The sequence below is a fragment of the Centroberyx affinis genome, unplaced genomic scaffold, assembly GCF_046629955.1.
Source record: "Centroberyx affinis isolate AG114_WGS23_722 - 3 ecotype Tasmania unplaced genomic scaffold, CSIRO-AGI_Caff_v1 ptg002383l_1, whole genome shotgun sequence".
In the NCBI taxonomy this organism is placed as follows: Eukaryota; Metazoa; Chordata; class Actinopteri; order Beryciformes; family Berycidae; genus Centroberyx; species Centroberyx affinis.
This window is the reverse complement of record NW_027280639.1, coordinates 93,685-107,148: the sequence shown is the minus strand read 5'-3', so window position 1 is coordinate 107,148 and position 13,464 is coordinate 93,685. Positions and strand designations below refer to the sequence as shown.

At 38.1% G+C, this 13,464-nt stretch overlaps 2 protein-coding genes across 2 annotated transcripts; both read right to left on the bottom strand.

Moving 5' to 3' along the window:
- Positions 1-297: 297 nt before the first annotated feature.
- LOC139656087 (serine protease 33) lies at positions 298-5,773 on the bottom strand (the record flags this gene model as incomplete). Its single annotated transcript, XM_071533573.1, has 7 exons — positions 5,719-5,773; positions 4,819-4,839; positions 4,426-4,588; positions 3,584-3,852; positions 1,231-1,376; positions 915-1,146; positions 298-460 (listed from the first exon to the last, which is right to left on the bottom strand). Coding segments are annotated over exons 1-7 (1,049 nt in total), but the record flags the coding sequence as incomplete, so codon positions are not given.
- Positions 5,774-10,356: 4,583 nt separating this feature from the next.
- vkorc1 (vitamin K epoxide reductase complex, subunit 1) lies at positions 10,357-12,690 on the bottom strand. The gene is made up of 3 exons (XM_071533583.1): positions 12,396-12,690; positions 11,818-11,927; positions 10,357-11,483 (listed from the first exon to the last, which is right to left on the bottom strand). The coding sequence occupies exons 1-3, from the start codon at positions 12,581-12,583 to the stop codon at positions 11,272-11,274; spliced, it is 510 nt and encodes a 169-aa protein (XP_071389684.1). The 5' UTR covers positions 12,584-12,690; the 3' UTR covers positions 10,357-11,271.
- Between the last annotated feature and the right edge of the window lie 774 nt (positions 12,691-13,464).

Below are 13,464 nucleotides of genomic sequence, written 5' to 3'. Positions count from 1 at the left end.
GCGTCACTGTCATAGCTCGGATGCAAAATGATTTCAGCAACAGTTCTGGACACTTGATTTGGGTTTTTGCCTTGAAGGTTCTGACGACCCAGGGAAACCTGCCAGCCAGACGTACTTGAACTGCAGTAAAAATGAAAGAAAAGTATTGATTTTTGGTTGATTTGTGATTTAAAAGGAACTGTTTGGTTCAAATGTGTGTTTTGCCACTCAAAACGGAATCATTTAAATCATGTGACTGCCATCAGTATAGACTGAGACATTGGAAACTTTATCTCTTGTCATATTATGGTTACCCACCTGAAGAAGCAGTGAGCAGCAGACATCACCCACTCCCTGTTGATGAGGGAACCACCACAAACATGGCCGCCAAAGCTCTGCAGACTAACCTGCCAGGGCCAACTTCCAGCTGGAGCATCCTCACCTCCAACTATCCTGTTGTTGAGTGGAGTGGTGCCACACACTACAAACAACAGTGATCTGGTTAAGTGCATATGAAATTCACAGTGCTGATTCCTACTCAGTATTTACAGAAACTAATGCAACTAAATAGAGCCTTAATAGCAGTTATAATGCATATTCTTTGTAAATTTGCCATTAATCAGTATTGTTCAAGCAACACGTCTGACTGCAAATTGGTTGATGAACCACTGATTAAGAACTTGTTGGCAGTTTGAACGATCCCTCTAGGTTGGAAACAACAGCTCTAACAGATGAAGAGCTGTGATAGCTGGAGCACTCATAAATGATTTGAAATATTTGCAGATTATTCACCAATTGTGTATGAAAGTGGTAAAGGAATATATAGTATATTTGAAACAGAATGGCTTCAGTAGGATACTGACATTCAGCACTTGAAACAGTAGATGGTGGATCTGTGGTTGTAGTTGTAATGGCTGGTCCTGCAGTAACAGGACCTGGCAGACCAGGACAGGTGTAGCTGCTGTCAGCATCAAGCCCACTGGAGGTAAACTGGACAAAGCCTGGCTTGTCAGTCCTGATGTGGGAGTTGATCCAGGACTGGTAACGAGACACTCTGGAGTAGACTCCCGGCAGATTGGGCCGAGCACAGCCAAAACCAAAACTAACAACTCCAGACTGGACCCAGACAGAGTCCTGCTGGCTCACCATTGGACCTCCTGAGTCACCCTGAGGAGGTGGAAATGAGGATGATTTATTCTGAAATCAGTATGATCATTGTTTAAGTTTTAATGGATTTAATTGTGAGTATACCTGACACGAGTCCTTGCCTCCTGCCAGAACACCAGCACAGATCATGTTGTCTGTGATTGTGCCGACTCCATTGAGACAGTTACACTGTCTGTTGCCCAGAACTGGCACCTCCACTTCTTGTAGAGCTTGAGGGGAGGGGAGGGGCACTGAGGAGCGAGATCATTAGAAGAGAATATTGTAATATAATATACAGTACAGTATTCAGAACTCTTTAAAGAGGAATAATATGTTTTTTTGTTTTTTTTATCATAATTTTATATTAATGAAGTTTATTCATCCCAACTGTTTTTTTTGTTTTGATTTTGAATGAATAATTGATATTATTAATTTATTTGTTATTTAAAATCACATTCTTGTTTCTTTGTATATTACTATGCTGAGCACAGGTCTGCATCATTTGTATATTTGAATGTTTTTTCAATAAAGATTGAAAAAAATAATAATATATATATATATATATATATATATATATATATATATATATATATATGTATATATACAGTATTCAGTGTGTTGGTTCTGACTGCATTGAAAGTATTGAGTTTCTGGAAATCAGAGAAACAGAACTATGGTGGATGACTGAGCAGCTTTCATTTAAAATATAATTCATTACAAAACTGTGATTATTTGCTGAAAAGGGCAATAAGTAAGATTTTAACTGCTACATTGCACAAAATAACCATAATATATCAGCAGCGATCTTTTGTTAAGAATCTTGGTGTGATTTTTGACAGCTCCTTCAAATTTAAACAGATTAGTTCAGTTGTCAAAACTAGCTTTTTTCAGTTAAGACTTTTAGCCAAGGTAAAGGCCTATCTCTCTCCCAAGGATTTCGAGAGAGTTATTCATGCTTTTGTTACCTCTCGGTTAGACTATTGTAATTCTTTGTATGTGGGTGTAGATCAGTTGTCTCTTCGTCGTCTGCAGTTAGTACAAAATGCAGCCACTCGTCTTCTAACTGGAAAAAGAAAGCGTGATCACATAACACCAGTATTGGCCTCCCTCCACTGGCTTCCTGTCCGTTTCAGGATTGATTTTAAGATTTTATTGCTTGTTTTTAAGGTTTTAAATGGGCTGGCGCCACCTTATCTAGCAGAACTCTTGCATCATCATACTCCAGTTACTCCTGAGGTCGACTAACCAGATGCTCTTGGACGTTCCGAGATCTAGGCACAAAAACGACCGAGCCTTTGCGGTGGCTGCCCCTAATCTCTGGAACAGTTTACCTATTCATATAAGAACTGCTCAGACCCACTTAAGACCCTGCTTCTTCTCGTTGGCATTTAATTCGAGTTGAGTTGGACACCTTGACTTCATCTTCTATTCTATTCTACAAAAAGAAAACATAATAATAATAAAAGAATTGCTGCATTCTTTTATTATTATTATGTTTTCTTTTTGTTTTCTTTTTTGTTATTTACTGTTATATTCGTTTATTTTGTTATTGTAAGCCTGTTTAGCACTTTGGTCAACTGTGGTTGTTTTAAATGTGCTATACAAATAAACTTTGACTTGACTTGAGCAGGGGTTTGATAGGGTTGTTGATCGATACCAATGACTCGGTGATTACTTTGCCAGGCGCTTTCAAAAGTAACTTTCTGTCCTGTACTTTGTGAACAAACCAACAAACACAAGACACTCCCCAAGATTACTTTCTGCCCCATTAACTTTGTAATCATTCACATAATCCTCTAATACCCAAACTCATTAGCATAATTACTTTTTTGTTACTTTTTGATTATTCTACCTTCATTATTAAACAGCTTATTAAGTAAAACAGACCATTTGCTTCAGTTTACCATTGATAATTGGTCAATGTAATCATATCAACCATTTTCCACCATTATTATTTTTAATGATGAAATTATGTGTATTCAGAGTGTAGTACCCCCCCCCCCCCCCCCCCCCAACAAACACACACACACACACACCCTGATAATGTGTAACCCCACATCAATGAACTACCTGGAACTGCTTTATTAACGAATAATTGGAGACAGACTTACTGACTTCATATATTTTGTTTGAACTATTAGATCGAAATGAATGACTGCTTTAGGATATAGGAATAATATTTTTCAAAGAACAAAAATTCAGTGTATTCTCCTTTAAAGGATAATTTTCGGGGTTTTTTTTTCCTATGACCATTAATGCCCATGAAAAGTCTAATCCCACAAATGTATTTGCCACTCAGAAGCTGTTACTGTCTGTTTACTGCAGATTTGCCTGGCTTCCCGGAAATCATAGGCTCCCATTGCTTTCAAAAATGCATTAAAAACAGCTTTCAGAGACAAACTGCTGCCTTGACTATAACACAATACATTTAGGTTTATAAACATGTTAAAATCCTCACCTCCCTCCTGGATTCGGCCCCAGCCAGTGACCCAGCTATCAGTACCATTGTTGAACACACTGCCACTGGCTGCCAGACAGACCGGTCTGATGTAGTCTGTGAATTTGACTGGTGAGGAGAGTCTGAGCAGAGCGATGTCGTTGTCACTGGTGTCACTGTCATAAGACGGGTGTAACACTATCTCAGCGACAGTCCTGGACTCTTCATTTGGGTTTTTTCCCTCTTGGTTTTGCCGACCTAACACAATTTTCCAACCTCCTGTGTCTGAGCTGAAAGTAGAATAAAATAAAGTGGAAAAAAATTGCAGAGCAATCACATCATTTTCAAAAATGTCAACTTTTTAGAATTACATGTCTCAGTGTTGTTTGCTCTATCACAGGCAGTAGGGTTAGACTGATATATTGGGCTGATATTGCCATTTTATCAAATATCAGATATCGGTCAGTCATGCCCTCCACTGCTGCACAGCTACATAAAAACAGTCTGTGAAGTCTGCAGTGAAATTTTATTTTCTTGGCACATTTAAGAATTTCATCAGTATGAGGCAATTTCGCCCTGCCAGGAATAAAATTCTTGAATGAATCAGTAGCTATCAGTTATCAGCTATCAGTAGTAATTCATCACACACCAGAAGGAATTAGATCAACTCTTTTTGTTAACAGACTACTTAGTGGTTGAGGACTATAAAACCATAGCAGCAAACGACACGTTTCACGTTTTTCAGGTTTGTTCTAAATAAAAAATATGAGTATTGGCCTTCAAAACCCATATCGGTCGAACCCTAGTTGTGACCAGTTTGTTTCAATACTAAGAAAGGCTACTTAGAGGTCTGTCTCACCCACCTGAAGAAGCAGTGAGCAGCAGATAAAACCCACTCTCTGTTGATGAGGGACCCGCCACAGACATGGCCGCCAAAGATCTGCAGACTAACCTGCCAGGGCCAACTTCCAGCCGGAGCATCCTCACCTCCAACTATCCTGTTGTTGAGTGGAGTGGTGCCACACACTGGAAAAGAGATCAGTAAAGCCAGACTGTGTAGATGCATACAATTAAATCATATACAAAATATGTTTTGGTTTGGTAGGTTGTCACAGGGATGGCAGTTAAAATGTTATGTACAGCTTTTCTCAAGGTCAACAAATTCAATTTTTTAACAACATAGGGAAAGCCTAATGAAATGAAGAACATAATTGCAGTATACAGATTTACAGGGAAATGATTCATTTTGAACTCACCATCAAGTTGAGAATGTGATTCTGGGAAAGAAATAATATGAATGAGTCAGCCATATTAATCTGAGTAGTCCAGGCTATTGCCATGTACTGTAAATACCCCATAAGAACAATAAAATAAACTGATTATGTTCCAAAAGCACCGTAGTGTGTGCTGTTCTTTGCTTGCTTTAGCAATGGAAACATGGGAAAAAAAACTCCAAATGCAGTCCTCATCTTGGAATTCTTATTTTCTTTCATTTATAAAATGTACTTATCCAGTGAAACTTCTTGAGGATTTTAGTAACACAGTGTAGATATGGAACCAATTTCATAACATTAGGTATTGCAAGTATCCCCACTCAATAGGGATCAGAGATCAGTTACTGGATGCTACTGCTGTACATCTAAGGGGTGAGAGGATCATTGATAATTATGGTTGACCAAAAAAGCTTTTAAATATTTCACAAAATCAAGAAGCACTTCTATTGTGCATATCTTAACCAACAGCTTTGTATCTATTTGGATTCAAATACAAAAATACAAATAAAAACACTACAGCTATTAAAACAATTTGCTGAAGGTTGAGGAGGCTAAAGGTTTGTCACCAGATGTGTTTATTATCTTACAAAACCCCTAAATCATGCCTATAAATAAACAATAGATTTCTGATTTGAAATCAAATTTGCTCTTTTTAACAACCCAAACTGAATCACTATCATTTGATTGGATTAATATCAAACAATTGTATATAATCATTTAACATCCAGCTGTACCTGAGCAGAAACACACAGCATTTGACTTACATGATGCGCACTTGATTAGCAGTAACAGTCATAAATACAAAAGCCTCAAAAGTGGACACACCAATAGTCAGTTAAACAAAGTTGTAGCGGTGAGTCCACTCTGCCGATGGTGACTTACCTCCAACTAAGAGGCTCACCAGAGCCAATACACAGACCCACTTCCATAAAGCCATTGTGTGACTGAAGAGTGCTTGTTTGTCACCCTTTAAATACTATGTTCAACACGGCACCTGCCATGGATTGTGCCCCTCCCATGAAACACCCGCCATAACAACCAAAAAGGTTCAACAATTTCCTGGTCCCTCTGTATTGATTATTATATTCTTGGGAAACAGGAAGAGAGAGGCATTCCAGGCACAAACATGTGACTGGATTAAAACAAAGTATGTGAGTAATTTTTTGGGGAAAAATACACTCAATTATGAATTATTATTGATAATGAATGGTATTTGCATCAATAAATGTCTCAGATCCAATGACACTGCAATGCCCTTGTCACAGTCTAAACAGGACCCGACAATAGAGCTGTAAATATTGAGACAGGACTTCACGTCAACCACATCTCCATCAAAGGCGTGGGCCAGCCAGTCACGCATGAGACTTCTGCAAACCAAGTGTGAGAAAGGGCAAATACCTGACATGTCCCATGGTTGAGAAATCGTCATAAGTGGAACATTTTTACAAGACGTGCCAGAGGACAAAAGCGTCTGTTGTCATTCTTTGCTGAACAATTATGTTTTCAGCACACCAGCTTACTACATGTAGACAATTTGCTATTTTTAAGACACTAAACACTCCCTGGTTATGTCACTGGCATCTTGCTTATTACGTGTTTTTTACGCTGACGAGACAGGATGTGATGTTCAGGCTACTCATGGCTCTTAGATAGTTACTATATCACTGTTTAAAAATATATCCATCCATATTTGTCATTATATAAAATCCACATATATAAAAAAATAGAAGACACCATCTGATGTCATCTCAGGTGTAGCTGAATAATCTGAAATCAATTCATAACCACTGAAGAAACAGGGGCAGGGCTTCCTTGCATGTAAAAAGTTATTTTAATAGAAGTAATTACATGTCAAAAAATGATTAGAGGTGGCACATCTTCCACAAGTCAAGAACAAAACATAACATAAACCACTGGCATGATTTGCCATGATTAGTTCAAAGATAACAGTAACCAAACATAAGGACTTTGTTGTGTGGGAAGGGTTTACGTGCTGTAACACACACACTGCAGCGTGTTATCGCTGCACACACACACTTTGATAAATTACGGAACATGTCTGATGTGTATATGATTCACAGACATGCTTAAAAATTCCCAGAAACACTTCCATCACTGATAACCAAATACCTTGGTTTCTGGCTTGATGACAAGCTATGCGTCAAAAAACATATTATTGAACTGACTAAATCTTTAAAAGCAAAACTGGCATTCTTTTATAGAAATAAGGCATGCATTACCCAGAATTGCAGAAAGCAAATTGTACAGTCGACCTTTTTATCCGTCATGGACTATGGCAATGTAATTTATATGCACTCTCCTGCCTCTACTCTTAAACCTCTCGATGCAGTCTATCATTCCGCCCTTAGGTTCATAACTGGGGATGGCTTTAGAACGCATCGTTGTATACTATATGAGAAAGAACAGCACTGTATTCTATTTATTTACAAAGCACTTCTTGGCAAACTTCCTGGGTATCTCACATGTCTTTTTAACTATAGATCATTGTCACACTGCACTAGGTCCCAAGACTATTTGGTCCTTGAAAATCATCATGTTCGTACTGAGATTGGGAAACTGGCTTTTAAATACTATGCTCCACACAAGTGGAACAACCTGCAGGAACTTGCAAAATTAGACATGCTAATCCCTTTTAATCAATTTAAATCTCTTTTGTCTGACATAGGGCAGTGTGAATGCATGTGTTTTTGTTGAATTGATGTTGTCCCTTATGTTGATGTCCTTGTCCTGTTTGTTGTATAATCTGTTGTTGTATACTGTAACTTTTGTGTGTTTTTTATTCGTGTGCTTTTATTGTTTTTGTATGTACTTTTATTGTTTTTATTGTTCTTATATATGATTTGTTGTTGATACTGTAACTTTCGTGTGCTTTTATTGTTTTTATATGTACTGTAATCAGGGCGTCCTTGTAAAAGAGAGCTTGCTCTCAATGGCCCTCCCTGTTTAAATAAAGGTTATAATAATAATAATAATAATAAGCATGTGCAACAAACGAAAGGAATTCACCAGAAGTGATGAGCGGGTCTTGATGACAGCTCATGCTGCAGGTTGAGGACGAAAAACAACAGAACACAGGTGCCTGAAGTCCATGTGATGACCGCAACCTTTACAGCTCATCCATCATGTCCTATGTATTGTTATAAGGCAAATATGCATTATGACAGTGAGGAGAAAGAGGCTTTCAAACGCAGTTGCATAACATCTCAGCATAACGGAACATGCTGTTCACTTATTTATTATTTCTCAGTGAACTATGAGTTAAGTTCACCCTATAGGCGCAGTATCATGCCACATTTTTACTTTTAATTTTGAAATGTTAAAACTGCTTAAAACACGTGCACTTTCAAATATTTTTAAGTACATTTTATTTTTATAGCATTTATACAACAACTACTACTCCTACAACTACTACTACTACTACTATTACTACTAATAATAATAATAAGTAAAAGAAGAACAAGAAGAATATTGCTTTATAGGAACTATATATGTGGCATATACAGCATGCACTCATTCTGGTTTTGGTTTTATTCAGAAGAAAATAATAAGCACAAAGGAATTCACAGATTCAAAGGTTGACTAATATTTACACAAAATCTCTTATTACTCATTATTAATAAATAATCAGGACTTGTAGCAATTTGTTGTGTCAAATCCTCTCCTTTCACATTTCAATATTACTCAGCATATAAAGTTGGCAGCAGGCCAGGGTTGGACTTTGTAGAAAAAAGTATTTTTACACAAAGGTTAAAGAACAACCTCTGTTTTCTCAGCCAGCCAACCGAATAAAGCTTTCCTGCTTCCTACTGACGTCTGCATGGACAAACAGACGTGAAAACGGGAGTTAAGTCATAGTTTTGGGCATAGCATGAAACTGAAAATTAGTTGTTGCTGTGATGACTATGCCATTTGAAATGAATTTGTATACTTACAATCTCATTAACTAGCAATACTCAAACCACGATTCCCTCTCATTATTGTATTTGTCCAAAATGGAGAGCCTGACACACTGATCCCAAGAACAAGTTTAGCTGCTTGTATATCTGATCATTGACTTCACTGGTCCGATATATCGTTATTATATTGGACTGGGCTGATAAAAATCTGCACTACAAATACTGTGACCCGACTTCTACTGAAGGAAGTGAAAATAGACTCAAGAACCTGAACCAAGGTGAATTACAAGAGTGACTGAGTAGAGAATGGATTAACAAATAAACTTTGTTATTAATGTTATGGTGTAATGTTTGTAATGTACCTTTTCTATATTCTGCTAGGAACTCTCCTGAACTCTTCCTGCTTTTACCAATCAAAACTATTGATAAGGTTTTCAGTAAAAAAAAGTTCTGGGACCTCATCCAGTGGACGATTTATGCAAATTTAACAAAGGATATCTGATAAACTGTTGTTCAATTCACACATCATCAAGAGAGGTTGCATACAGACACATTACAGAACTGCTCCTTTATTTGCAGCATTGCAAGATGCAGTTTTCAGGTTCACAGTTTCACACCAGACCAGCTGTCCGAGGCGGACAGCTTTTCTGAAATCAAAGGGATTTCCCCCCACAAAGTTTCCTTTTCTAAGTTAGTTATTCATTGCCTCTAGTCATATTCGGTAAATAGGAGTCGCAGTCTTCTCACGATGATATGAGTGTTTAAAAGTGGTAACTGTTTGAGTCGTATAGGACAATACTGAACTTGTTCGATCTTGTGGAAACATAGACTATGAAGTAAAGAAACTGTGTGGGAGAGAGAGTCAGAGAGGCCAAATAAGTATGTGACAAAGAAAGGAGGAGAAAATGAAGAAGAAGAGAGAGGGGAGAGTGAGAATAACCATCAGAAAGGAGACTAAATATGGTCAAGGATTCAGGTTTGACGAGTCATTTGTGTGTTTTCTTTCAAGGTGATGTCCATCCACACTGCTAGTCAACTGCTAGGAAAAAGCCTGACAAAAGCTGCTGAAAACTTTTCTTTCAAGGCTGTGCGTCACCTCGGCTAAGGCGTCTTGTTTTTGTGAAACGCCTACTACTTGTATGCAAAGGCATCCATTTATTAGAAGTATCAACAAATAACTTTTCTTTCATTTGATGTCAGTATTTTGGGATCTGCCTGCTGACAGGACCACACAGGCACTTTTGTAAAATAGTAAGAGCTATGCCTACTACTTACAAACTTCACCTGTTTGTGTGGGGTCAGGCAGCAACAACAAAAGCAAATGTTTGCCCTATTTTTGTCAATTGTGTCTGATTAATATATTTCCAATAGTGCCGGCTGAAGTCTAATCTTTGCTTTATATTTAACCAGGGGGTGTAGCAGCCTGACATTCACACTGTCTCCCATGTTGAACTCTGTACTTCTTTCTCCCGAGTCAATTCTGATAAAATAGAATTAGACATAGTTATAGGGAGATACAGTTTATCGAACAAAGAATGGGACAATGTGATATTGATCAGATACTTTGATGGCGGTCCAAGTGGATTATGGTCGCAGAGCAGAAGTCATACAGTTTGTCAGACATACCAACACCTGGCCTGGTGTCAGCTGATGAGTAGGCTGACTTGCTAAAGTGATGTGACATTGCTAAAAAAAAAACAACAACTTATGATTAACTAAGAAATGGCCTAGGATGACATGGTGAAATGATTCAAACATATACAAAATTTCAGCATGTATGGATTTTAAAATTTACAAGTATTTGAATAGAATAAAAGCAAAGGAATCAAAATGCCAATAAGGAACTTGTCAATAATTGAGTGGGAGATTTTGGCGTTCTTTTGATGTGTTTGAATGCAAGATACAATTTGAGTGAACTTTGATTTAACAGTTTATTTAATACTCAAATTCTGTGAATAAATACACACTGCCACCTAATGCACAGTTTAAAATGGGCTTCATCAGCTACCAACACTAGTCAAATGCTGTTACCTGTCACCACATTACATGATGAAGAGGGGATTTGGCTCCATCTAGTGGTGAGACTGAGAAACTGCAGAGCATAAACAGTTTTGCTTTACCAATGAGTCATGAACTGTATCCATGTTTGTGATTTATATTGACTTCTCACAAGCCAGGCCTCCTTCACATCAGACAAGAGATCGTATTCAATAATGCACACATGGATAATCAGCATCATGAGTGTACAATGAAATACAAAAATCTGCAATTTTAGCAATTTTTTCTACTAGAAATCACTTTGCATTTTATATCATGTGAGATGTGAAAGTGAAATTCTTCTATTTTGTTGCACAAAACAGAGTCATGCACTTTAGGGTAGAACGTGTCCAGTTTTGCTTCTTTGAAAAGTCTTGATAGGTGGAAACAACATTGAAATATTCTGGCTATTTGCTTTTCTCATCCAGTGGCATCAGATCAGCAGACAGAAGAAGGTGTTGAAATTCACAAGGCACATTTTCTATCCAGACTTTTCCTTTACTCCTTCGAGCGCTCTCCTTCGTTTCAGATTGGTGAAGAGCAAAGCAAAGTTGACGATGTATGTTGACACGCAGACCATGCAGAAATCCCCCAGAACAAAGGCGAGGATAGATGCTAGATAGAGCGAGCCGGCCACAGACACCCAGGAGGAGAAGACCAGAAACAACGCTGCTCTCTTGCAGACCGACAGTCCTGCGAGAAGGAGAGACACATGGGAGTTCAAACTGTCAATACAAAATCCTACATACGTGTAAAATATGACTGAGATTAGGAAAAAAATGTAGAGCAGAAATTGAGATATTTGTGCAGTTATGCAGTCTAAATAAACTTATCTTTCTCTAATTCAGATTTTATGTACTACTTTTTTTTTTTTTTTTTATAAATTTGTAAAACTTTGAACTTGGCTGGAATGCAGGTCTGTGGTTCACCAGATCCATGTTGGATTGAAAACAGTATATTTTTGTCTAAAAACATTCAGCACTGCACTGTTAACACTGTAATTTGCAGAAGAGAATGACAGACTAACCAAGGCCCAGCTGCAGAGTGTAAAATATGATGCCCAGGACACTGTTGGGCTGGTTCAGAGCGCTATCTTGGGCCACAAGGAACTGGACCAAACCAAAGCCACGTCCCCATCTGCCAGGAAGGAATGGAAAAACAGTTATTTAAGCCATTTTGAAAAATATATACAGTATATAATATGCCATCAGAATGTATGCCTAACTGTCTATGTGTAACCTAAATTTGGCCGTTTGACATTAGCCTTTTTCTAGAGGTAATTGTGCAATATGAGAAAATGCAAAGCAATTTGTTTTTGGCTACTTTCAAAAGCTGAATATCCACTTGTGATTGACAGCCATAATGCAAAATAGCTTTGATGTGTAGCCGATGCCCAGTGCTTCCAGAGGATTCTTAACACGTGGCAATGAAGGGGGCGGAACTGCAATGCAATGCACTGATTTCTCAGTGCACAAGCAAACTGTTTTCTCAATACACAAGCAGTCAAAGTTAATAGGCTATTAATTTGACAGTAAGCACGCGAGGTGTAGTCTACAGCGCAGACAGGAGCTGATAAATCACAGTGAAACAGATAAATGATCCTACCTGGAGGTAAAAACCTTGGAGCAGCTCACAGATTCCCCCAGGTCGCACATCGCCCTGTACTCTGGGTTTCTCTCTCGGGAAAGCTCGACATGAAGCGCATACACAGACAAAATCAAACCAAAAACGCACAGAAATATGCGCATTTGTCTCTCCCACGTCGGCATTCCATAATTACCAGCCGCTGCCATGTTTTATTCCGACACTTTCTGATGCACTTATGAGCAGTAAGTGTGTATACAAAATAGCTGTTTTCTGCTTGTTTCTCACACCAAGGTATGGGGGTTTCCTGCAACACAGCTTTCCCTAAATTGTGTAAGTCAACCCGACGTGTTAAAAAAACAGATTCTCACTTTTGATTGGTCGAAGTCATTTTTTAACACTGCATGTGATTGGCCGGTCGAGAGCAGATGCTTGTCCAGAGGTGAGTTTACTGTGGGTGTACTGCGGGGTTTACTGTGGACTTCGGTCTGTCTGGCTTTTACGGAAAATGCAACAACAGCCCTCATTGTTCATGCCATGCTACTGCAGCTTTCCTACATTCCTTTATGCGACACACATCTGTAAATGTTCCCAGGTGATGGAAACAATGCACATCTGCTCGCTCTGCACATATCTCTGCAGGCTGCGTATAGATGTTATCTGCATCTGTAAATCTGGTAATGTGAGCAGTTAACATATGCATATTTGCGCGTCTGAACATATCTTCAATCCTGATAGGCTAATGAGCCTCATACCTGTAAATCTGTCAACGAAGATGCTGTAGGCTATCTTTGTTTCTTTCTTTCTTTCTTTCTTTATTGCTTTATTTCACTGATCGTAATATGCTAGATTGTTGTTACATGCATTATTATTATAATAATGATTGCTATTAATATTAATATTATCACTGTTGTCATTATTATAATTATTATTATGTTTATTATTACTATTATTACTCTGTGATCCAGTCTAGATAGATTAGGTTTTAAATGCCATATCAATTTTATTTTGTCCAAAATGATAAGGTCGCCACTCGCCAGTTTCACCACTGGTAAAATAATCAATTCCTTTCTTTGGGCCATTCCACTAA

Coding starts and splice junctions, on each gene's coding strand:
- vkorc1 (XM_071533583.1), bottom strand. CDS start 12,583: ATGGCAGCGGCTGGTAATTATGGAATGCCGACGTGGGAGAGACAAATG. Junction 11,928..12,395: donor TCCAAGGTTTTTACCTCCAG/GTAGGATCATTT, acceptor CCTTCCTGGCAG/ATGGGGACGTGGCTTTGGTT. Junction 11,484..11,817: donor CACTCTGCAGCTGGGCCTTG/GTTAGTCTGTCA, acceptor TCCTTCTCGCAG/GACTGTCGGTCTGCAAGAGA.